Source organism: Trichoplusia ni, chromosome 7, assembly GCF_003590095.1.
Source record: "Trichoplusia ni isolate ovarian cell line Hi5 chromosome 7, tn1, whole genome shotgun sequence".
Taxonomy (NCBI): domain Eukaryota; kingdom Metazoa; phylum Arthropoda; class Insecta; order Lepidoptera; family Noctuidae; genus Trichoplusia; species Trichoplusia ni.
In genome coordinates, this window is record NC_039484.1 from 2,126,421 (window position 1) to 2,153,987 (window position 27,567).

At 34.1% G+C, this 27,567-nt stretch overlaps 2 protein-coding genes across 3 annotated transcripts in view; both read left to right on the top strand.

Moving 5' to 3' along the window:
* Positions 1 to 27,567, top strand: part of LOC113495597 (apoptosis-stimulating of p53 protein 2) — a 264,952-nt gene that overhangs the window by 185,561 nt on the left and 51,824 nt on the right. The window lies entirely within an intron of this gene.
* Positions 4,194 to 9,737, top strand: LOC113495598. The gene is made up of 2 exons (XM_026874393.1): positions 4,194 to 6,274; positions 8,298 to 9,737. Exons 1-2 carry the CDS (start codon positions 5,546 to 5,548, stop codon positions 8,307 to 8,309), a joined length of 741 nt encoding a protein of 246 aa, XP_026730194.1. The 5' UTR covers positions 4,194 to 5,545; the 3' UTR covers positions 8,310 to 9,737.

The following is a 27,567-nucleotide window of genomic DNA, read 5'->3' on the forward strand; positions in this document are numbered from 1 at the left end:
ATAAACCAATTACTACGATGAGTGAGAAGTTTGTGTAGATTTATCTCATTACGGGGGAAGTGGCTTGCGAGATTAGAGTTTAATAATAAATTGCTATTGTGCGGCACATCATATGTTCATACCGCTACAGTGTAATGCGGTTTCATTACTTCTTGTACGTTAAGGCGAGATTAACAAGTTTAGTTTTAAATAAGAATTACGAGATAAAAACCGTTCGAGTTCGAGGTATACTCGCGGTATTATGGATGGAATAATATATATAATAATACCTGTTCGTGTAAATTGTACCTATTTTACTAGTGCATTTAAAATACTCGTTGCTTAATAATTATGCCTAAATATTTATTACGTTTTGAAAGGTCAAACTGATCGATTGATGAAATGATTTTAGGTTGATGATTTTTTGCTTCAAGTTGATATTTTAGTAAAGCTGTTATTATTAATGTTTATAAATTAATACCAATTTTAGTGCGGTTTAAGTAAAAACTAAACGTCATCAAAGGGCAGAGGAGGTCCTTGATTATTAATTCAGTGTGCCCACAAAATGGCTTACTGACTACTGAAAATCAATGGAAATTCAAATCCGTACGGAACCAACTTGTTGAAATTTACTTGAGTCGGCAACGGAATTTATTAACTTGAAAAGTTTTTCAATCTGATTAATTTATGAAATATTCCAATTACATTCACCCTTATAACATAAACTGTGTAAAAAGTTTTTTGTTAAATAAATATATTAGTTTAAAAATCTTTATATGCTAAAAAACTAAACGGTTGCACGGGTAGCCGATAGGTTAAAGTAACCAAGCCAAACATAGCGACACAAGGATTCAAATTCCTTAGAGAAGGAATCGGTTTAAAAAACGAACTGGAACTTAATACAATTTTAGTTTCAGCCATACACTGGCAGGCAAGTTTAACACGACACTACCCAAACGTATACCTACCTTCGTCTTATAAAACGAAGAAACAAAATGGCTGAACTTCCATCGCACACTCCACACGAGGTACAATAAGATTGCTCTCGTCTCCAGGGTGTAACCGGCTTCGTACAGTTTCTACTTCAACTCTAAAGCAATATAAAATCGACGAGCTCCCATCAATATAACGCCTGGTGGCAATGTAATGAAAATTAATAAATTACAAGTTCTAAAGGCAGATTCACATTCAAGGGACTCCTCTCTGCGGGTGCGATAATTAAATCTTACTCTAATTGAGCGGGGATCGATGTACCATCCATATTTCATGAAGATACTTTGAAGAGATTCGCACATAAAGGGTTGTCCCTAATATGTAACTTAACTATGTATTAAGTGACAGATGTGATTGTATTGTTATAACTTAGACGAACACTACATTTATGTTTCTAGCAGTAATCGAGAAATCAATTCTGTACAAAAATACATCACATCTTTGAATGAAATCTTTTTCAATTGAATAATTCTGATCATTTAGCACGTTAATGTTTCGCGAATAAACTTTAATTAAGACAAAAACATTTCGCAGTTCTAAAAAAATCGTAAACAGTTTGTCAAGGACTGTCTGAACATAAATTTTCGTTTGAATTTAGGTACTCATAAAGTAAGGAGGGCGCTAGAATTAAAATTTAGACGGCTTCGCACCGTCTCGTTTTACCTCACATTATGAAATGCGTTCTGCGCAGTGATTACTGAAAGCCAAGAAAATAGGAATTTGTCTCGTTTACAGCGTACCCCGCCGCCAGAGCCCGATTTTTTCGAAATTCAATTTGATGCCCCACTTTTTCAAATTGTTATAAAATGAAATTGAAAATTACGCTTCAAACAGATACTGAATTTGTTTAACTTCTAAACCGTTATTTAAATGTTAGAATACATTTCATCCAGCTATAACTTTCAATTAACAAGCGTTGCGACGGACGCTTTCGTGATTGATGTCATAGTAAAAAACGGGTCTGCAAAGTTACAAGCAATTTCACTAACCACTGTGTGGGAATTTCTTCTTAATTTTCCGCTAGAACGTTGAGTTGAATAATAACGCTGTTTTAATGGGCTTTTCCTGGTCCTTTATTTTGAAAGTGAAGTGTTTCTGTGAGTGAATCAATGGGATTTTTGCGGACGGACTTTTAAAAAGATCATTATATGGTTCATAATATTTAAGTGTGGGTCGGTAAACGGTCTCTTAAACAATGATAATAAGAATTCTCTTCACATTGCTGGTTACATTTCCATCCTAAAATAAATTCGAATTTCCATACGACCGCGTCGCCGAACGACGAAGTACAACTACGTAATTTCCTATTTCCAAAATATCTCAAACTTGTCTAGGTCTGAACCAGCGCTATATGAAAGGTGATAGGGGGGATGTGGGCGTGGGTGGAGGTGGGTGCCTTCACTCCTGGCTCCCAGCTTCCGAGCCTACTTCCGATGTGTCGTGTGCGGCGTGTGCCCCAAATGTGCGCACTTACCCCCGACAATGTCGAACGTCAACTGTGACTGAGTTTTGAAAAGGTTATCTCTTTTGTACTGTTATCATGCTGTCTATGATGATTCCTGGTAGAGATCTTTACTTAAAGATACATTATCGGAGAAAAACCACGTCATAAAATGTCGTCATTTGTAAATTTCTATCTTGTCGGGTTGAATTATATACGGTTATACGATTCTAGTAGAGTTTTCGACTTATTCCTAGATTGAACAAAATTTAGTGTAAGAATAAAAAGTGTGAAAAGTAACAAAAAATTTAAATGACAATACGGAATTTTGAAGTAAGTAATATACCGCCGCGAACAATAAATACCACAATTTCCGTGACGAAATTTTCAAATTATCTACTTTAATATTAACATGAAAATATACGAAATTACTGCACTGAATATTTATGTCAATTTTTAAACTAGCTTCAAATTAAATTTTTAGCCTTAAAAATTTCGATATTACATTTCCATAGTTGAGTTATACAACAGATGATGCAGATTTATTTTACTTTTTAGATTAGTAGGATGTTATTTGTAAAAAATGTAGCCGTCATGATTTTATAATATTTTGGCAAAGCCGTCATGCGCCATTGGAAACCATTGTTATAAATAACATAACATAATTTTAATAATCGCTCTTACTTTCTTACAGCATCAATTCCCAAAGAGTTTTATTTTTCTATTCAGCGAGAAAGTTCCAGTACACGTATTCTATCCAGATCAAATAAAAAAGACCTGAATACCTACATTGGTGACGGTCTTCGTAGATTCAATATTAAGCATTCCTTCACTCGGTCTGACCATACCTAGATATTTTGTAGAGACAGAATTTCCTTGAATAGCAATGTACAGGAAACTTTAACACGTATTTTTGTGACCAAGAATCTATTGACAATACGACATAGAAAATTTTAGCAAGGGCTAGAGGTAAAATACGACTATTGCCGTTGTGAGAAAGAGATGCCGCTCTACGCAATGTAGTGCTGTCCCGCTTTCAAAACTGCAACCAACCTACTTTATCGTAGTCTTCCTATACTATCACGTACATGCATGAAGCTAAAGTTTACTTTTCAAATGAAAATGGAAGATTTTATGTTAACAGACCCATTTAGTACATTTAGCTCGAAGTAGACAAAACAGTAAAAAGTTTTCATATGCTTTTAACTTGCAAAATGGTCTCCTCAAATAGAGAATTACATTTCACATTTTGGTTGTATTTTTATACGCCGTTTTGAACACGACTGTATATTATTAAAAACATTTTAGTAATAAAAAGATTCATTTCATTTACTTGTGTGTGTATAAGAGTATGGGAAAACCAAGAAGCGATACTTCACATTTTCTTTTTGTAGGAATTTGCTCTGTCATTTCCATTTGCTTCGAAAAAAAGAGAAATGTTACAATATTTGCGACGTAAAATATTCCGACTATAAATTGTTTCATTAATATGAAACCTACTTACACTGACCTTGTTTTTATTCTTCCGTGACTATAAGTTACTAGCTACCTTTGTCATCAATAACTGTTCGTTCGATTGAGTACAGAACAAACAATGTTCATATTTTTACTGTTACTCGTTTTGTATTCAAATGATTCCTTTTTTATTCGCATAGGCCCCATTCTTAATAAATGAGACGAAAAAATAAAACAAATTAGACAGATACAATTTTGAATTTCGAATAAGAGCACAAAAATACGTTATAAAATAATTTGTAACAGAAGAATGTTAGTTTTCCAAATTTCGAATTTAGTAAATACTTAAACAAAATTAAAAAAAAAACACGAAAGAGTCTTACTTACGTAAGTTCAAGTAGTCAACCAGTTATTTAAAGTAAAAAAGAGGCCAATCTCAATAAGAAAGTGTCGTTGTAGACCATATAGAGATCTATGGCACGATAATACAGACTCGTGAGACATAGTGTGACTCCAGCAAAGCTGATAACGTCAACTTTTCACTCATGACGTAACTTAGTTGATATGTACTGCCATGACGTTAATCAAATTGAAACGTATTTTTAGGGCTGTACAGTACAAATTAGATTAACGAAAAATCTGATTCGAAATAATACCAAAAAGTCATGAAAAAATAAATAACAAAACACCTTTCTGTATTAACGCAAAAACATTATTACTTCAAATAACAAAACGAATATTAAAATCCTTGTTCATTACATGAGAGTATGATTTATACCCGAACACGACCTTCGTACAAAATATCCACCCTGTATATGGTATAAAGCGGTAACTGGCTTTTGAACTTTTTCCTCCGCTGGGAAAGGATTCGGTACGAAGTGTTCGCGGTGCGCTTTAGCTTATTTTATTTCGCTAACTCTATAAATGACTTTGAATATTTTTGGATGCAAATACTTTTACGTGCGGGTTTCAGCGCTTTTTAAGCCTGTTGTTTCTTTTTCTCTTTGTTTTGCTGCATGTTTTAGAAGTGAATTGTAGGTGTTTAGAATTTTTATATGGTTAGAATACTGATTTCTGAAACTGGTATTTTTGTTCGGTTGATATAACTGTATAGACGAGTTTTGTTTAGGCAAATCATAAAAAAAGAAATTCGTTTAATCACATAATCATAATAATGAAAACACAAAAATTTATCAACATAAACTCTGTTGTTTAACATCAGCGTTAAAGCACATCTTCATACAGACTGCATCTTAAATCACAATACACATCCCGTAGGTACACAATAAGCTCATCCACAAACACGTGCTCAGAAACTCAAAGCCAGCGCTAAGTTAAGGACGCCTCAAGCATCGGAATGATGGCGATGATTACCCTATTCAGTTAGAAATAACATGTTGTCGTCGGCGGGAGTTTAATATGAGCGCCATATGTATGATGCATTATGAGATTTGTTGCTTATCTTGTTCCTATTTATGTAAACATGTGGGATGTTGTTCCCTCGCTAAAGTGATACTTTCGCCCAGTAGTTTATTTCCTCGTTAATAATATCAAAGATTTCCAGCCATAATTTTTCTGATTTTTGGTTTCTTACAGTTATTTTCGCGTCGTTACTACAATTAATACACCAAATATGTGAGTGATAATAGTGTTAAGTAATATAAATGACCATTGAAAATGTTAGCTTGTGTGTGTCAACCAACTGAGACGGCGTTACTGTTTAAAGGAGGTCCACCTGTTGCTATGGGACCACTTGGTACTCATAAAATAAGACATAATCCTGCTGACGCAATGAAAGCCATCAAACTACTCCCAGCTACTGTTCGCCGCTCCAGCGATGAGTTAAAAGATAGTTCTCCATTGCATAACTCGTCGCCTACTCTCATAAACTCATCCGGAAGCTTACTGAATTTAAGGAAAATTGAGCGAAAGGCTAAATCAACGAAAATCCTAGTTAACCCCGTCTGTTCCGACAGCGTCGGCACAAGCGATGATAGCAATCGATCTAAAAATGTCAACTCCAAGTGGAATGGCAAGAAAAAACGCCTTAAGTCAGAGAGTGCCGCAAAGAACCACAAGAAAGACGAACGCAAACGTGATAAAAATGATCCAATTAGTAGGGGTGAAGTAAAAGAAGATAAGAAATCGATATCTTGTTTCAAAATAAAAAGTTCCGAAGATAAATCACGTTCTGCCGAAGACCGAAAATCAGGAAAAGAAAACTGTACCAACGAAAACGCGAGTAATCTGATGAGTGCCGAGAAACCCGACGTTATCAACCATTCCAGGAAAAATAGTCAAGATATATTAATAGACGAAAGTACTATGACCGATCAAACGATGCTACAAAATGACCAATTGGATACGGGAAAGACTGATAGTACTATAGCAGTTAAGGAAATGAAGGTACGTAATAACACTTTACCAGTTTATGACGGACCGCGACAAAACGATTATTAAATAATAAATTTAAAAGCGGGAAGTAATTCAATTGCATTTCCAATACTTTAAAGTATACATGTAGTACTTAAAACACAATCATTCATTGTAAGTGAATGTATATTGAATTGGGTTCATTACCAGCTTTTCGGTCGTCTCCGGCGTGTGGATCAATCTGTATGCTAATGGCAAACTGGAACATTCTCGGATTGCACTCATCTCTCTGCCCTTTCATTACCATTCCTCTCAATGGACTGATAATAATATTCATTATCAGAACTGAGATATTCAACCGTCAAGGTTTTTATTATGTAGATCTATTTTCGGCTCTCCCATTTATTCGGAAATGTTTTTTTCTATTACTCGGGCATCATTTTGTGAGTGGCTGTTTATTGGATAGTGCTCAATCAACCGCACTAAATATTCATTGTCAGTTTTACCAGCACTGCGTTCTCTATCATTAGTAATTTCGAATTTAGGTGAGTGACCACACAATCAGTTAATTGATTAAATTGGTGGATACTTTGAATGCGCTGCATTAATTAAATTATTTGCCATGTTATTGTCTGTTGCCCATCTGTGTTTAATATCCGATATCCAAAGCCCGGATAATTTCATTGTGGCATCGCTAAAATCCCATTGCAAATCGATTCAGTTTCGATAGCGTATCGAAAAAGGTCCTTTAAACCTTTGGAGGTTCATTGATATTCTGGTCTATGCTGCGAATGATATCGACATTTGCATAAATATTAATATAAGGTGCTTTAAAGGTGTTCAGCCTGAATTTGTTTTTGGGTTAAGTTCGACAAAATTACGGGTAATAAGAATGAGTTTTTATTATTTCGTACTTTTAGTGAAGCACCCCTTTTTATTACAGATTCGATTACACACAATTCTGAAAAGTGTCTCCATCATCAACCACAATCATTCATACTTCGGCCTGTATAAATTATTAAAAGATCCTACACAGTATATTCGCATGTTGTACTACGTTCATAATATATAAAGTCAGAAAACCTATCTACAAAAACAAAACCATTACTATTAGTTTAGTTAACTCATGTGTATCGGTAATATTCCCACGACACATATTTTTCCAAAGAGCAGGAGCAACAGATGTTCGAGTCATTGCAAATGTTCCGCATGAAGCCGGATTTATGGAAGGCTCGGAAATGATAAAGCCTCTTGTGTTTATCCGACTGTGGATGTACAGCTAACGGGGGGCATACTATCAAGTCTCGAACTAAGACTATTTTAATTGTAAAAGCGAGACACGTCTCTGCATAGTTTGCTGTGTTTCATTTTTACAACGACAATCGTATCATGTTGATCTGACTCTTTCTTTCAAAGGCTAGTCCTCCAGAAAGACACTGCATTTATTTTCTCATTATGGAAGACAGTATTGTACGAAGTTCAAAAGAGGCGATGACCCCTGAGTTTGCTTTGGCGTTTCTTCTTAAGGTAGCCAGTTAAATTCCAACTCCAGCATAAAAAAGGCCATGTAAAAGTGATATTAAAATAATTTATTCTTATTTGCAGAATAAATATTTTAATATATTTCGTCTATTTATAAGAACGTGGTAGGCCCCAAGAAACACGGGCAAAGCACTATTACAGTTGAATCACTTGCATAATACAAGTACTTGGCTCCCTTGAATACATATATTTAAGTTACTAATGAGGTTCTAGTGCCAAAATTACGTTGTTGAGATGAGTTGTGGGGATAGCGGAACAAAGGAAAATAGTATGCTTACATTATGATATTCTGTGTTATTTGGAAGTCATATTCGACTTGCAAACGTGAATAATTTGTACCTACATATTGTGTTCTAATTTTGAAGTATAAGAGTAATTGCACTGACTTTCATTATCGCATTACCATGAAAGAGGTCGAGAAAAAAAAGTCTAAACTTCATAAAATCTCGGCCAAAAATAAAAAGTTTATTCTTGATCTAAAAATAAATTAAATGTTTCCGTTTATTTGTTTCAGGTAAGCGTTTAAATAATGGCGCCCAAGTGTAAGAGCTGTGTAAAAGGTATTTAATTAAGTAAAGTTCACCTCGTTGGCTTATACAAGAGAATACGTCGTGTTTTTATTCAGATTATTTAAAGTAAGGTTGTGTTTTTAATTGCTGTGCTAATGTAGATTTTTTAAGAGGATTTTTAGCTTGTAACCTCAATACTGATCGATGGTCAAGACTATTTTTCTTTAAGGTTTTTCGAGCCATTTTTGTGACATGGTGTAATATGTAATAAAGAAGTTCTCAAACGTAACAAATTTAATGAAAATTCACTTTTTTTAAACACTTTAATATAAAAAGAATTTCAAATTTAATTAAGCGAAGAAAATCTCCCAGGCATTTCCATTAACAAACAGTACGATATTTTGGAAGTAGTAATCAGGCCACTGAAGTTCTCCAGGTTAATTATTTTTGTACAAAAGCTAAAAAAGGACGAGGTTATTTGATAAATAAACGTCCAAAGAATAACAGCAGCCAAGTGCGAGCAGGAATCGTCTAACTGTTGGTTCCGTAACATTAAAATTGGTCACTCATCGAATTTGTGACCCGTGGCAATGGATGCTTAAACTCAATTTTTATTTTAATAGTTGTAGTTACATCGGCAACAGGAAAACATTGTCTTCGAAAATTTAAAACTATTTATTTATTAAATGAGATTTGTTAAGATTAACTATTACATTTTATGAGATACGATTTCTTGACGAACCGAAGGACAGACGGTGCTTAGCTAGCTTTCCATTTTCACCCTCTGGGTGCGGTAAAAACCCTAAAACCTTTAAAAATTTCAGTGGTTACAGTGGATGAGATAACGGAGTTAGCGTGCGACGGCTCTAGTTAACTAAGTTTTCACTACGAAATAGCCACTGCAACTGTTTACCCTGGCTAAAATCGTTACCAGGTAGATTATAACTTGAATGACTGAACCTAGACGGGAAACCCATTTGTTTAGTTTGCTAGTTAGTCTTTAAAGCAATTACTAAAGTAATTTACTGAGGCGTTTAAATTTTGCTGCAGGAGAAAAACCTTTTTGTATTTTTTCAAGAAGATTTTCCTAAAAATGCTTGAACATTTTGTTCTTTTAAAGCATTTTCTATGTTCACCGAAAAGCTGTTAATATCAGATACAAATTATGAACGAAGTATTATAAGAACATTATCCTTTATTCAGTGTTTGTTAACTCCAGACACTTTATGGTGCGTTGAAATTGTAGAGTTCTATTGAAATAGGGTGACATTGATAACCTGTTTGAAAGTATTTGAACCTTGCCTTCAATACGAGTGTTGTGTTTTATTTAGGGTCCCGTAGCCAAAACAAAACCCTATTAATTAGTCCCTTTTCTGTCAGTACTTCTGTTCGTGAGACACTCACATGATAGTGAATTTGTTTATTATTGATTGAATTAGTTTATTATTATGTTTACTCTTATTGTTTTACTTTTAATTTTGATTTTCTTACTATGATTTTTGTTCATTGTATTTTAATTATTTCTGCCTAATCAAACTTGTTGTACCTACCTAGACAATAGGTGGATGATGTGGTCGCCTGTAATTGGAGGCGCACACTAATATTGTACGCAAAATGTTAATATGCATGTAATTGTGTAGCCTCTGTTGGCGATCCGATCCAATAAATAAATAAATAAATAGCAAAACAGTTTAAATTTTCGAAGATGACGTATTGATGATATTTTTTTTGTTGTATAAAAAAAAAGTATGCAGAAAAATGAAAAAAAAACGAGTTCAAGTTATAGGTCACTCGGCCCTTATTTCGATAAGTGAATTTTTTTCTGTTTGCAATTTCGTTTTTTTACTATAATTGTACGGAACGTTCAGTATTGAAACTCTGACTCGCACTTTCCCGGCTTTTTTATAACACTGGCTGGTTAGAAAGGCGTCTTTTTTAAGGAAAACGCTCAGTCACCTCTTTTTTAATGAAAAGAAAATGGGCCGAGTGATGAGTGGAAGTGTTGTTCGGGCTGTTTGTGGGGCGCGACCTTGTCTATTTACAGTTGGTCAAAGGTGACTTGTGGACTTTAGAGGCGAAAAATGAATGGTTTGTGACTGGAATGCTCTATTGAGACTATTTCAGAGGCAACTGTTTTTATTTCTTTGATATTTCCAACAGTGTTGAATGCTTTGTAAACTGTAGTGTCTTATTTACATCTGTATTTGTTCATTTAACTATACTGTACTGCTTAAAAACAAATGAATCCGAACAAAAAAGAATGAATATCCGAAAATACGTTTTTCTTAAACCACAAATGTTTTACGCAAATTATATTCCAGAACATCACTCAATTAGACTTCGGAATCGCCGCTTCATTTAAGAAACCTGGAAAATGAAGCCTTTCTCTCGAGAATTTTGTTTTTCAATTAAAACTTTCCATTTGTTTGGCAAATAAAGTTTATTTTTTTGCCTCTAAAGTTTCCGCGATTCTTTCGAAAGTTGAGTAACCAGTGAGGCAGTGATTTTTATACGGTTGCCGAGTAAAACAGTCCTTGGCCAATAACAAACATTAGTTAATGGAATTTTCTTTGGAGACCTGATTCCATAGTAACTCTTAGACAAATACTGAAAGCACATTCTTATTTAAATGTTCACTATTATTCTAATAGTTATCTAAAATATTTTTTTGAGTATTTATGGTTTATTATTAGTTACTCGCGTAGAAACTAGTCCATTGCGAATTTGATTCGTGTTACCGAGGATTCTGTACTAATGGACAGAAAAATACATAGAAATTAGCAAAAAATAAATGGCTACATTTCCTTGAACTCGATTTTGATTTGTTGTTATACTAGCAATATAAATATATTACACAACTGTAACGTTTATGAGATACAACATGGTGACAGGTGGACTGACAGACTGTGATCCCAGAAATAGGTTTCCGATGTTACACTTTGAGTGCGGATCGATAAAACCTGTATAAACAGTCTGTTTTAGTTTATAAATATTGTTCTAACCTAATTGATGTTCTAGCACCGACCCATACCTTTTGATTTCGGGGTATTTGAGTGAACTGAAACAAAACACAACACTGGCTCACAGATGTTTGTAGTAAGTTCGCATCTCCATTAGGTATTACAACACATCGTAGTTGATATACTGTTGAATTGCTAAATTGCTAGATAGCTCATCATCAGTCCTGACCAACCGAATGTTGAGCCTAGATTTATTTCTTTTTTTTTACATTCTTCTCCGTCTTTGCCCTGCGCATCCATCCTTTTCCTGTTATCTTTTTCCTGTCAGCCACGCGTTTTTCTATTTATCATTATATTTCCTTACATGGAATAAATACTTATTATAGCTAAATTTACCTTATACAAAATTCGAAACATCATAAAATCACAATTGAAAAAACGATTTACCTCAATAAACCTTCATGAATAATATTTTGTTTCCGAGAAGTTATTGTTTGCATTCAGCTTGTTATATTAGGCAGGCCGCTTTCACCAGCTTTATAAGATAGACTGTCGATGCGGAAGCGAGACATCGCTCTACAATTTGTATCTTGCTATCTCGCTCCCACGCCTACGGGTTCTAGAGATGGTGGTAGAGTTTTAGTTTAAAATAATCTACAAACAGTATTAGCCGTTGCATCGCAATTTGAGTTTATTCGGCTTAGGTTTAGTTTGCTCGGCTACTCTGCAGCTGAGCTAGATTGTATTCGGCAAATTCGTTAGCTGGAATTACAAAAAAATGCTGAGAGTTTATTTTTAATTAAAATTTTATTTTGTAAAATTTCGTTGAACAATTAGATGTTAAAGTAGGTATGTAATTAAACTTCCAATCAAAGTTCATGCATAATTAATTTTAAATTAAATTAACAATATTAAAGAACGTACCCAATGCTAATAAACTGGCTTGTAATTGACAGAAATTTGAAAACTGTTGTAAACGAGACAGCTTCAAAATATAGAAAAAAAAACGTTCGATAGATTCTAATAGACATTGGTGTCATTTATTTAGCAAATTACAGGTACTTTAAATATATCATATATTATTTTAAAGTAGATAAACAGGAATACATTATCATAATTATCTACATAAACAGACCTTATAAAGCATTAGTAACTTATTACTTTGGTAACTTCATTTTGATTGTCGCCCACAAAGATCAGATTAGATAGAGTAAATGCTAAACAAGACTTGTTTGCACATACAATTGTGTTGTTTAAACATGGCATTTGCACTGTCTTAGTATACTAGGTAGTACTCGCACTTGAATATCTTAAAAATAAGAAAAAAAAGAACAGATTCTCATTAGCTTCTTTGTGGCACTTAACATGCTTATCTGAACAAAAATATGAAAGGATTGCAACTATATCAAAATTTTACTAACAAAAGACCAAACATAAACAAATTAACTCAACTTATCAAAAGGATCCTAAAGGCATGAGTGATAATGTCCAAATTAACTCAGTAAACCTGCAAAGACGGGAACAAATCCGCCTTCGAACCCGAAACAAAATCACTATTTACGCTTATGTAGATAAGTGTTTATCTCCAGCTATAAAGGCGTATCCTTTACCGCAATTCCGTGGGCTCAACATTAACAGGATCGCTCAGAGTCGACTTGTTATGCACGGCATTAGGCCGCTTTCAGATAGTACAATGTTCCCGAAAACGATTGTCCAATCCTCACACACGTAGCGAAGGGCCTAAACAAACTAGACGGGTATGCTAATAGAATACTCTAAATTTGAATCTGGGAATATCGCTTTGCTTATGCCAGTGTAAGTTGAGCTCGATGAAGTTCGATTTTGCTTAGGTAAAATTGTCCGGTTAACGGCTATGAAACTGGACAGATATTTTATTATTATGTATTTAATAATAAAATAATCAATACAAAATGTTTGCTTTTACAAAAAAGAACTACTTACAGAAATACCTTAAAGAATCGCAATGAAGTTCAGGAGTGAGGTCTTAGTGAATAATTTCGATTTAACTCACAATTGTGACATTTGTGCGACATTTAAATTCACCAATTTATTATAGAAAGAGCAGAAATTTACTCATAATTAAAATCTTATAAATTCTTTAGAAGTTTACTCATAATTTAAATCTTAAAAAAAAAAGATGCTCCTTACATTTGACAGACAGCGGTAACGTCACTAACTTCGTACGGGTCAAAATATACTGGTCAAATATATTTTAATTCACATAGCTACATCGTACATTAAAGTAGTATTTGCTTGGTAGCGATATTGCGGTGCATTAATCTAATTCTTGGGACGTGTGTAATATGTGTTACAATGCAAGCAACTAACTGCTTATACCGCTATAAGCAGTTAGTTGCTTGCATTTCAGAATTTAAATGTTAAACAGCGTTGGTTTTTGTGTATATTTTAGTAAGTTAATGAAGCTTTGGTAGCCTAGTGGTGGGAACGTAGGACTGTCATGTTATAGGAATTGAGTTCGATCCCAAGACATGCATTTTCCTTTTGAATGTTGTGTGCGTTTGATATGTAAATATCAAAGTTTATATGTGCTGTTTTAAAATATGATTAATATTATAGCCTAGGATTTTGACATTTAAAAAGGAATTTATTGCTAGCCGAGAGCAATAGTTACACCGACTAGTTCCTGCTATGCAAGAAGTGGTACGTTAATAACCGACGGGGAAAAACTTTCTGCATCAACTAACATACAATTTAAGACTTTATGATCATCTGTACTTGTATGCAGTTTGTAAGTATTTAGGATCTGTAATAAAAAAGGCAGATTGCAAGCTCCTCCATTTCATGAGTAAGGACTGGAGGAGTCTTCGGTTAGTTCAAAAACTAGTCGGGAGATAGCGATAAATACGAGAGAGCAAATCGTTGTGTCATACTTTAAATAAGCCTCATGAAATTTAATAAGAATATATTTGGTTACTAGTAAGGAGGCAAGTAAAGATTAATCATTCGTTAAGCAATTATCTTAACCTGAAAACCTGTACAAATATCGTTACGCGAATTGAGTGCATGTTCACATTTATTTATGTTCCCCAAGGTAAAATTAATTACTTCGGCGAATGCAGTTTAACGAAAAACCGTTCAGTTAATCAAGAATAATATTGGTAATTCTGTTGGATGGAGCCAATTTATTATTGATATTTATAAAGGAACGGGGAAAAATTCGTTTTGGTTCGAAAATATCATTTTGCTTTTTTTTAGTTTTTATTCGACGTTATTCTGTGACTGGTAAACTGGGTCGCCGTTTTTTGTGAATACAATGACTACAAAAAAGCTTGGATTCTTCCTACTTGCATCTTTAAATCGCATACTTATATTATTAGATTTCTATTTAAATAATTATAGCTTTCCCCCCAAGCTATATTAAAGTCAACATCGTGACACTTATTTCATATATTTGCTTGTTTATGAGCCATAAATTAATCTACAAAACCTAGTTCAGTTCGCTTTAAATTGTTAATTCCTTAGAGATACTCCAACATCCAACTGAGGTGTTCCAAAGCTATGTATATTTAAAATCATCACTGTCTCGCCTCATAAAACAACTAATCACTCGAAAATGACATATCGACAAAGAATTGATTTACTGATAAAGTCAGGGTCACCAGCATTAATATTCCCAGCTGTCAAGAATAGTCAAGATATATAAGTTATTATTTGGATTAACAGGCACAGCTCGTTTGTATAATGTGAGGGTAGGCGCGCCCTTCCAACGTCCTTTGCAAATAGGATTACGTGATGCGAGATTTCGTTTATTCCGTATTATTCATTTCGTCGCTCACTGAAACGGGGCGGCCTCCAAGATTTATTATTATAAGCACTAATAATTTTCTTTGTCTTAGCTTTGGTTGAAATGTGAATTTAATTGTTTGGTTTTGTATGAATATTTTAGCTCATCATTAGAACCATTTATATGCCTTATTTTATGCTATAATTTTTGTTAGTCTGGTCTGCCCCAAATAGTTTAAATTTACTGCACTACTTTGTTTGAAAGTGAGACTTAAAAACTTAAAGACACTATTTTTTCAGTATTCAAGAATAAAACTAGCTAACTGATAATACGAATCTAAAAACACGCAAATAGCCCTCAAATTTATCAGTAATCTCTCTAACTCTACCAAACATACGTAAAATAGATCGATGGTGGTCAATTTACATTCGGTGTATCCCAAACCGGGAACTAACAGGCGGTCGGGGGATTATCTCTCGGGGGGCCTACCACAACTCCATTAAACTAATACTACTCCACAAGTGTGAGCAGTACAGAGGACTACATGACATAGAGCGCCATCTCTTTCTGTCAATAGCTATAGTCTTAAACGCGGCTAAGAGGTGGTGGTCTCTGGATCGTCCCAACGCTCCACAGAGCACGAATGTTTCGTAATAGACGTTTATCGACTAGTTACGTATTTCCATTAACAATAATAACACCTATTAATCCGAGACTTTCCTTATGTTTCCCTTTGAGAAGGAAAATAACTGTTTATTTCTATGAATAACAGTAATTAATAACTGGAGCTTTCGTTTTACGTTGAATATGGATTAGAGTAAACATCCCTCATTTGTGCCTTTTAATTAAAACAAGTAACTGTCGTGCTCTATAAATATACATTTTTTTCAAACAACATATTATATTGTTCCACAAACCAACCAGTTATTTGTTACTCTAGCAGTTTTTAATAACATAAAAAAAGAGCATCGCTTAGTCAGTTCTCAGACACAGGCCTACGATCTCACGGTCTGTATTCCTGACCACAAAGCACCTAGTGGTTGTTTTCTCTACTATTTTTCATTCAAGTCTCCTCAGCTTAGAACATTACAATCTGTATTAGCTGTGCAAGGATCCGTCATCAAAACTCAGCGCTTTGTACGTTTTAGCGCTGCATTCAATATTGTTCTCGTTAACACAAAGCGCTTTTAATCTTCGAGACTGCGATGACCATCTGGTAAGTAATATATCAAAGGCCAACTTCTCGCTTGTTTTCCGCTGGCTTGCATCTGGATAATTCTATTGAACTGCAAGCGAAGTTAATCCGGAGTTTGTAGATGATAAATAAACGGGATGAAGAGACTGGGTTTACAAATTTGAGGAATGGTTTCATGAAATAGGAGCTCTATATCATATCGTCTTTTGTCTGTTTCTGGGACGATCTTTTTGCTTTGTATCTTTAGATACTTCGTCACTTCGGTAACGAACCTTTTTCTATTCCTCGTACCTAAGTCTGGGTCTTTCTTATGAAAGAAGTTTTCGGAGTAATCAGCTAGTATTAGTTAATTTTGTTGGCCGTATGTTCGAACATAACACAAAATCTCCCCAAGGCGTAGTATAAAGATTTTACGGTCACCTTTCCTTTTGCGCCATGCTTACCAAAGTAGTACGCCTAATTAGGTAATCTGCTTTTGTTATAACCAGTGTACGTCGATAATAAAACCTTGGAAGGAAAGCGAAAGATGAATTATTTTGCTCGGTTATAAATATTGGATGAAGAAGGTTTTGCCAGCATAATTTCGTGAGTCTAGTACTAAGAGCTTCCTTAATATTTCATTAGTTACACAGAGCCGTCGTGAGGTATGCCAAAAATGGTTAGTCGTGTAATCACTATTCTTCCATTATTTCTTGAATAGCTTGGATATATGTTGAGCAAAGTTTATGCCCGTAGAATTTGTAGGACGTTTTAATTCATTGATTTTTCATGTCGATGTTTTCCATATATTCGAAATGACTAAAGGTAGAAACAAGAAAAGTGAGTGTATGAAAACGTAGGAAAATATCAATAACTTTTGCCGAGAATGACAATAATCGACTACCTGGAAAAACTGCCTTATTAAGTACTACTATTGAATTCCTAAATTTAAAAATAATATACACCTCAATTAATTTCCGACATGTGTATAATAGACTACCTAACACTAAATACACTTCAGGACATAAATCACATAGGTACTGCATCATATACAACCTCTTCCAATCCTTCTTCTTTCCCCGTTTAGTGTTCCGCCACAAATTACAAAGCGATGCTTGAACTCGCTGTAAATGTGGAGATTGTAATGCACTGAGCACCATAAGGTGGGCTAATACCATCCCTTATAAAAGTGCTCGTGTTAGCTTGTTACCTATTATAGTTTATATACTTTGTGTAGTTATTTTCTTGTGAAGCTACTTTCGTATTTGATGATAAACCTCCCGGAGATTTTGAAAGTAGAAGTTTTTGCTATTAATAAGGTGTGACTGGCTAAAATCTTTTGTTTCATTTATAGTGTTTTTACTTATGTTCATTGTTTTCTAATTCAATTATTGCATTTTAATATCCAGTCAAATATATGACTTAACATACTATAAATTAGGTACAATATTGAAATATAAGTATCACTCACTCCGTCAGTTATAAAACTGATGTATTGTTATAAAATATTAACATAGTCAAATATGTCGGTTCTATCATAACGAATTAGTCTGAAACATCTGCTTACTCCTGCATTTTGGAATCGAGATAGTTAACTGGAAATCGATTAAAATTTTAATTAAATCTCCCTTTCACGTTATATTTACTTATAGTCCGATTTTTAATTCGAGGCAGTAAAATGACATTTCCAGTGTGGCAGGTTTTTAATTCCAAATAAATAGTGATGTGTTAGAATCGACTTAATACAATCAAAAGTTAGTCGAGCTTACATTTTTTTATTCAGATATCAAATTAGCTCTGTATAAAAAAAAATAGGTATATTTACGACAATTAATCAAAAGACATGCACGGTGACTGTTTTTAAATGTAAAAAAAAAAATATATAAAATTGAAGCCAAATGCGGTGCTGGTATAAGATGAAGCACCTTACCATGCAAGAAAAGTCGAGCGCATCCAACTCCAAACTGGATGAATTCTGACATTATGCAGTGGTTGGATAAAAAACAAATTTAATATCAACTTACAACTATAAAAGCTCAATTAATAGAAATAGTAAATTTTTGATACATAATAAAATAAAGCATGACTAAACGTCATCGTCGTAGTAAGATTTCCAAACATCACTATTGTAGCGGGTCACCCTTTTTTGTATAAATGACAGTTGCAATTGTCATTTTACTGCCTCGAATTAAAAATCGGACTATAGCTCGTTATCAAATTTTAAAACAATGACATTTAAAATTTCTGCGGAATAATCACTATGTTTACAGCGTGTTACTCCGTAATTACGAGATGTAAAATTTTATGTAAGTGCTGTAGCTTAAAAGGGACAACGATATTGGAAAAAGTGAGACAGAGAGTCGTGATGTCCTTCTGAATAGATAAACACTTCATTGGGTTTTAACGAGTCGCTTTATAAATGTTAAACAGTGTAGATATATTTTTATAGTCTCAATGGGAAAGTAGTAACGTGGCATTACTTAGTTTAATCACCACCCTTAACAGACATTAAACTAAATTGCAAAAGGAAATTCAATTGAAAAACATATCAGATGTTCGTCAGTTACAGCGAAAACGGTACGAAATATCCCCAAATTTAACATAAGTTCGACAACCGTAATCAAATAAATAAACCAGTTAATCCAACGAAATATTTACGATCCAAAATTCGTACGGGAATCAAACAAAATTGAATGTAACACGTATTTGCCAAATCGTTAGTACAGATCGGCGGCAAAATTAATATATTATGGGTTCGGGCGCTATTGAGGAGTGTCTCATATAATTTTATTGGTTCACTTGGCACTTGAACGGCACATATTTGCTAATTACTCTCAAAGGTGATTGAAGTGTTGAAAGGGAAGTCGATGTAGCGAGGCGCGCAGGAATTTGTATGAGCAAATCGCTAGGAGCTAGTGGTCTGGAGACGGTCTTAATAAATAAAATTAGTATTACAATATCGGGATGTCAAATACCCACTTTTGAATTAGTTTCCTCCTAGATTCAGAACAAGTGCGCCGACAATAAGAGCTGGCTTTACCTTGGATTTGATTTGGAATCCGTTATTATTACTGTTGCATAAATTAATATAATTAATAACTTTAGATTAACACTATCTGATTGTTATTCATGGGAATAAGGTTCTTCACAGCGTTAATTAAATTAAACTGGTATATAATTATCACACTATTTCTGCTGGTACCTAAAAGCTGGAACAAAAACCTTATATCTTATTTGCCAAATGTAGCGTAAATGAAAATGAATAAATGCTTTCAGGAACAAGTGTTGGAGAGATATTTAAAACTTTTTGGTGTGTTATTACCAAGTTTTGGTCTTTGTTTGTTTATATTTAGTTTATGTATACAAAAGTTCATAGGAAATTAGCTCAATTAAGGTATATTTTCCAAATGTTTATCAAATTTAACCTAAATCGAATTTTCGAAGAAACTTTTTTTATTATTCCTTATCTGTTCTTGAATCATTAAACCTTATCGTTCGCAACAATTTTCTTTTAACAAAAACGGACGTTGTGATTGAGCTAATCTAGAAACTTTTTGTTTTTACAAACTTTTGTATTTCTTTCACTGATTTCGTTCACCGATTAGCTTTCACTCTTTTCATCGATACCTACCCGCTAGCAACACATTTATTAATTTTCAAAGTTTCATTAATATTTCTCAGTACATGTTGAAATCATTGCTTTCTAATTTATCTACCTCTCTTCGTACAAATCTTTTCTATTACGTCCCATTGAAGCGATTGCGGTTCGGATTACAAGCTTAGCTATTGGCTTTCACAATACGAAGCCCCAATGCAAAATCATTTTAGCCAGATTAGTGACGCTAACACTAAGCCCTAGAACATCGTACTTCGTAAACTTTATGTTGTTTACGTTCCAGTTTCCCGAATTCTCTTGTTAATGCCGACTTTGCATTGACTCTCTCAAAAGACTGTTAGACGTGACTTAGAAAACAGTTGACTACGTTTTTGCGAAGTTTTTCTTCTATTTACCCCTATCGAAAGTTGTAAATGTATTAATAGAGTTCATAGTTATTTTTTGCCATCGGAAAATAAACCTTTTTCACGAAACATTAAAATTTTACATTTAAATCAGCTAGTGCAACTTGTACTTATAAATAAAGTGACAACAGTTAAATCGTGGAAAGAAAAAAAAACTCACAAGTGAAGCACTAATAAATCGATACCAACTCGTTTGGAATATTTGTATTTCCCAACCTCATTCTGTACGTAATGTGACTTATTACATTACTTACTACAAACCTTGTAATATAAATTGATTATCTATAGCAATTCACATTCCAGTCTGCTCTATTTGAGAAAATATTGAGGAAAATGCTCATAAGTCAACGTGGCTCTCTTACATTGTGTAGTCATAGTTTATTTATATTGAAAAATTGATTTTCTCCTCATTTTCACTGGATAACTTCATGGGTAGAGACCAGGTCACATTATGACTCAGGACCTACACATAGAGGCCATCACATTTTAATGAAATCATCATTAAAGTAAATAAATGAATTGTACTCATACTCAATTTGGACAATTTCTAGAATTAAAGAAGCACTAGAAAAAGAACATTTAAAAATTGCCAAAATATTTGGTTGTTTTTCATTATTATGTAAGTATTTAAACTAACACACTCTGCCTAGAAACACCTGTCGCTTCACCTGCCTATTTAACGTTAGACCCAGTTTTGGAAAGCCGAAAAAAATATGATATATATAAGTAATTTTCTTGGTCATACGTTCTATCATCTTTCATACATTTCCTAGTATTACTGACACTAGTCCGAAAGGCCGAATCAAGAACTGCTAGCACTTTCACTAAACTAATAAACTTATCTCGCAAGGAGGTCAAAGTAAAATGATTGGTTGATTTACGGGACTACTTTTATTACAGTTACGTGATGGTTTGACATGTTAACCGACTACAGTAAAGAAGGAGGTTGTTATTTAAATGAAACTTTATGTATTCGAATTGATTTCGGTTATAATTCAAGCACTAGACCGTACAGAGAGGAAAAATCTTTTCTTTCCAAGAAAAAAATGAAGACATTTTGATTCGTAAGCGAATAATATAGAAAATTGCCGTTTTGTTAATTTAAATTTGTGATTAATATTTTCCTACTCCAAACGTTTGAAAAAAAAGCAAAGAAAATTTACACACATTCGTTTACTATTTCAATCCGGTCGTTTTAAATTACGCGTAATCAATTAAACATACATCGAGACACAGTTGTCTGTTTTTGTATCGAAGCGTACAGCCGTTCATTAAATTCCGGATGTAAGCTTACTTAGCATTTCAAGCAAAGTGATTTGTTAACCAGCACCTGTACTATGAAAACTTAAATCGAACTGCTGTCATTGTTAAAGTGAGACAACACTATGATCAGTAGGTATAGATCTCTCTCTCGCTTCCTCTATTGCAACTAGCGTCGTAAAGAGATCGTGGTAAGGGATAAAGCTGCTGTTGATTAGTTGCACAGCAAGCCATGTGGGTATTGAGGTTGTCAATAAATTTAACTTGAACATTTCTATTTATATGTATAAGTTTCCTGCTCCTTGTCGTTTAGTCTTTATCCATGATATATTGAGTACTTCCAGTAGTGAGGGTTTGGTTTAGAAAATGATTAATTTTTCGACGTAGTTTAAGCTGATTTGAGTGTATAAATACGCTCATTTAAGTTATTTCAAAGTTTTTCCCGCCTTGTGGCATTATCTGCAAACATCCAACTTTGCACTTAACACCCATTTCTCATGGAGTCTCTTATGGGCTGTTACGTTCCTATATTAACCTGCCAACCACAAATATGTACTCCTTATTTTTAAACTCCCTTAATCGCTTATAAGCAGTTGGGTAAAAATCTACAGGCTTACGATGATAAGGGTAAAAAACCACCCACAAAATGTCGGATATTTTCATGTAGCTTATTTAGATTTCACGATTGAGGTGGTTACGGCAATCCATCAAAATACATTATTTGTCGAAAACGTAACAAGGGTCGACAAAGAATTCATAAAATATTCATACTTACTTTCCTTGTTTGAATATTAAAATTTTCTTTTAATACTCACTCATTTTTTATTCACATAGAGACGAAAAAGTATGTTGGATAACTACTTACTATTCAGTTAGGTAATCATTTATTCCATTTTAAATTAAATTGGTATCACGAATCGTCTTAAATTGGATCTGGTATAACGACATTTTACGTAGCACTATTACTTACCAAGGATCTTATCCATAACGGAGATAACACAAGGTAGAAGAAGTTTCAAACTTGCATCACTCCGACAACTTAATTTATTAAAACCACCGCCAGAGCTCGCCGGCTGAGATAACTCAGTTACATAACCTCCTTCGGGCTCAGAAAAACTAGTGTAGCATTCATTTGTGTTCGCAAAGAAATATTTATTGCATCGTTACCACATAAAATCGTCGTTTCATTACCGCAGGAAATCTTATTCTAAACGGGAAGGGGGACTAATGAATTGCGAAAAAAACAAGACGCCCATAAATTCGTTTGCAGTCCTCCGGCGTATTAAGGTCCCGTAATTGTAACCAACAAGGGCTTCGCAGGCTTTGCCTCCACTGCTAGTCGCGAGACGCGCTTTTATCGCAATTTATTTTCTTGACAATAAAAGCGTTCTCATTTTTCCAGCAACGAATTGCGGTCACATAGTGGTCCGCCATACTGAGATGTATGTATCCAGCGGGGTTAAGTGCAGAAAAGTGTCGGGATGCCTCGCCTGCTCGCGGCCCAAGAATGTCCGCAATAGGGCTTTTAGATGTCGCTTTTTATTGAAAGCTACTTGGCTTTCGCGATGGACCTTGCAAACTTTAGTACTCTTAAAACTATACACTTAAGACGTTAGAATGTTGAGAAAATGGAATTCTCTCGCTTCGGATTTTAATGAAAGGTGGAGGTTTTATAGGCATGTTGGTTCTAAGGTGGGTTGGGTCGCGATACATTCTCGATGCATACAAAGCTTTATTTTTAACATGTTGCTAGAGCCGTGGAAGACAATAGGGCAAGTAATAACGTCAACCAGAAGAATGAGGGTGGAACAAAACAGGCTGAAGTGGCGTGCCAGGGTCGCTCCATTGTTGCTCGAGATATTGCAAGCACGGCCCATACACACATGCTTTGTGTGTAAAAGAACGAGCGTTTTTAATTATTTACTGAAGTTCTTTTGGTTTATGAATTTTCCGTTTATTTTGCTTTTTGCGTTTAATTGGATCCTTCGCATCATTAATTTTCCATAAATGGTTTAAACGAACGGCTTCCAAACTGTTTTACCGAAATCAGCAAGAAACTAGGCATCTCACTGTGTTCACTAATCACATTCCGTTTCATATGAAAACGATCGAATCAAAGAAAAAAAATCTCAGACCAAACTATCTTTCTCCCCCCATCCCTATGTACCAAAACACAAAAACAAATTTTACGCAATGTAGAGTCTATTTGCACACTTTCCAGCCTTTACAGGCACATCAAAGTTACATAAATTCCGATTTCCATCCCAAACGCTCAACAAAAAGACATTACACAAGTTCATTCACCTTCGAACATATTTCTTGAGGTAGTGAGCTCAGATCGGGGGCAGTGGTGCGGACAAAGTTATGGGCCCAGCAAATGGCCCGGGACGTGCTTGAGGGGACTACATATGCTGAATATTGGCCCTCACGTTGATATTTTATATGACTGAGGTTGTTGATGATTTTATTGAATACAATCAGTACAACCAGACTAGTTTTATTGACTAGTCGTAGTCGTTGAAGTTATTATGTAGATACAATCCTATACATAATGATAAAATAGGCCAGTTCCAAATATGGGTTTTCAAACTTTTAATCTGCCACTGAAACGTGAAAACAATCGCAAAATTATATTGCGTTGCATCCGTCTTTCTGAAATAACAAACATAAAAAAGCACCTCGTTTATGAAGTACGCTCATTTTAAATAATTCATTTATTCTCATCATCTAATGAAACAATTGAAGTCCAGTATAGTATAAGGTATTTATTAGATATTGCAACATGAAGCCAACACAAAGTATTTCTGGCTTCGTACACAAACGACTCTCATTTTATTTTAGCAACCGGCATACCGTTTATGTGTCATCAAATTCCTTCCTTTAGGGCACGTTATGGATTTGTTAAAATACAAAGGCAAATTAAATATTTTTTGTTCAAAGCGTTTCATATGAAATAAGGTTGGAGCTTTACGGGAATGCCTTCACTGGAGTCCATGTTTATTATAAGTAGGTTTGGAAATATTTCAGTTAGTGACGGTCAATTTAACTGGTAATTGTAGAGCAATATTCAATATGGAAACATTACCGTTTCAATGAAATTTTCCTTCAATGGTATGTGCTTGCTGTTAATACTATTTTTAAGGGCATCAGGAGGTAAATATGGGGAGTTAGGTAAACGTTGTTAGTTAATTGTAAGTCACTGCTGATTTCAATAACTTTATTTTAAACGTAGAACAATGGATGGATATATGGGGTTGGCAGATTAACATGGACGAAAACAACTAACTAAATGTAGAATAAAAAAAGGTTAACTTGCGTGACAAAACTAGTTCATACCTATCGGTTACTGTCCTCACAACTATGTTTTTTGCGTATAATGAACTCCAAAATTAACATCGATTTCATATGCATATCTTACAAAGTTCCCTCGTTAAATTCTGAAGCACTGGCAAAAAGTGTTTGAATTTATTTTCTCAATTTCTGAATTTACTGAAGCCTCTACAATAACAGGCTGTATTATTATCCGGTCGTTCAGTACGGAGGTTTAAACTCAGTATGACGGCGCGGCTGACATAGATTCCCAATTCTCTTGGGATAACATGACATGTAGGTCAATTACAACTGTGTACTGTTGTGTTCCTTGTTTTACAAATACTACCAAGTATTAGGAATTAGACTGTGTGATGGAGTATTGATAAAAAGTTAAAAGAGTCGGAGTAGGTAAGTCTTACGAACTTCTTACATACAAATTGTTTCATGCATGTATCTTATCTTTTGTATCGTAATAGGAATTGTAAAAGATGACACACATCCATTTTTTAGGGAATATAAGTATGGTAGATAAATATATTTTTTTTAGTTCAAATGGATGATTCCATATACTATTTATTTAATACTCTTCAAACTATGATAGCATAGTTTTCTTAATGCATAAGATTTTAAATTTAGAACCATAACATAATCTTCAAAAAGAAAAAGTCGTTCGACTTTTAACCTGAAAATGCCCCGTAGTTACTTAAAGCGCTACCCTAAAAAAAACACTATATAATGTTGTATATAATGCTCTATGTATTGTTAGAAAGAGACGACACTACATGGTCATGTTTCTCTGTCACACTGACATTAGCAGGACTCTACTCCTCGTACTCACATTCACCATTAACCACAACGTGTAAAAGGTAACTCGCACCGATTTTTTTTGAAGGAATAAAACAAGTGTATTATTCACGACATGGATACAGGTGCGGTGGCCACGGTAAATCAATGTCTGCAACATTTAACCGGTCTAAAACAATACCGATTCAATTACACGATGTATTTTGTGCGTATGTTACGAGTACAAGTGAATTTATATCGAAGAACGTAAACGTAGGAGGAATTTATTTGTTTTGGTTGACTGTATTTCGTTATCGGGTTAGAGCGTAACTTGTTGAATTATTTCTGGTAATTTTCTTTTTTTCGACCGTATCTAATATGTACCTTATGATGATATCGCATTCTATGTTGCAAATACTGCAATACCTATGGCCGAGGCAGGTTGAATGTCTCTATTGCTAAATTAGTAGACACCCATTGGAGCTGCCGTTTAAAGAAGGTCACAATTCAATAATACAGTTATTGAATTGTGTCATTAGACAATAACAAGAAGAAATTGAGTCTTTGTCTATAACATTTAATAAAAATAAAAAGTATTCTTTTAACATTATCGAAACTTTAATATATCTTCAAACAATGAAAACTTTAAATAGCTGATGATTTTTCTATACTCAGACTATTTTATGAAAATTAGTAAGTAATTTTGATTTAAATTAACTAATACAATATTGATTCATTTCACTTGAATATCGGGTAAATTCAACAAACCAATACCACAAAATTTAACACATGATACATTGTGGTTTCTTAGGTTTACGCGAATGTTAGACATTGAAATGAAACTACTTTTACGGATTTTATCGCGGTTTAATTTTAGATTTTAGTTCCCGACGTTTCGAAACCTTTGCAGGTATCATGGTCACGGGCAGACCATGATAAAATCTAAAATTAAATCGCGATAAAATCCGTAAAAGTAGTTTCATTTCAACATGATACATTTCTATCCATTTGCTAACGACACAAATTCTCAACAAGCAAAACATTGGATCTCCTTGTAGAAACATGTCTATGTATAATCGGAGAATCAAACGTGCTCATCATTGTATACATTTTCTTACTTCACATGTACACACCGTGTATGATGGAAGATCGAGGAAAGTGTATCTTTTCCTCTCAATTCAACCTGTATCTTAGGCTCTCTTTAAAAAGAGAACATATTATGTTACTTTCAAATGTTTTAAATTATATTTAGCTGTTACTATATGCAGGCACATACGTAAATTTTAGTTTAACGCAAACCATTTTTTGTTTCTTATGAAAATTCACGTGTTTCAGTTTGATTCAAACTATGTGCTTGTTCGATTATTTAAGAACAACTGATATTATGTGTGTCTGTCAGTTACCAGGCTGTGTCTCATAAACCGAATTAGCTGACGGTTGAAATATTCACACATGTTTTACTTCTTTTGCTGCCATTAAATCAAGGTTAAGTAGTTGTTATTAGTCGTCGATATAATTGGAAAACATTTAATAACAGAATTTATTTTTCTGTAACCATTTCTATGGTACCCTCAGTGTCGCGAGTCAGACACTGACTTCACCATTATTTTTAAAATACCATAACTGTATGGTGACTTGAAATTACCCAGTCGACAGCAATTCCCAGCCTTTATTTGATTAGTACTTATATTAATTGGAAAGTCAACTGTCAGCCAATAAAACTACTGTATGCCTCGGTTTCAATTACAATTGAATATAAATTTCACATCCGTAATTAAACACCACATTCGGTTTAATTATATGATCGTTTCATTCACAAACCTTAATTAACTTTTGTTAAGTTTTACGAGACCGCATAAATTATTTTGGGAAACATATTTTAGCAGTGACTCGAATTCACTAGTAGTTTTGAACTAATTATCATTTATTAAATACTTTTTTTGAATTTAGTCTGTTTTCTTTGATTTTAAAAGTGGTCTGTTAGTTATATGTTCGATTCC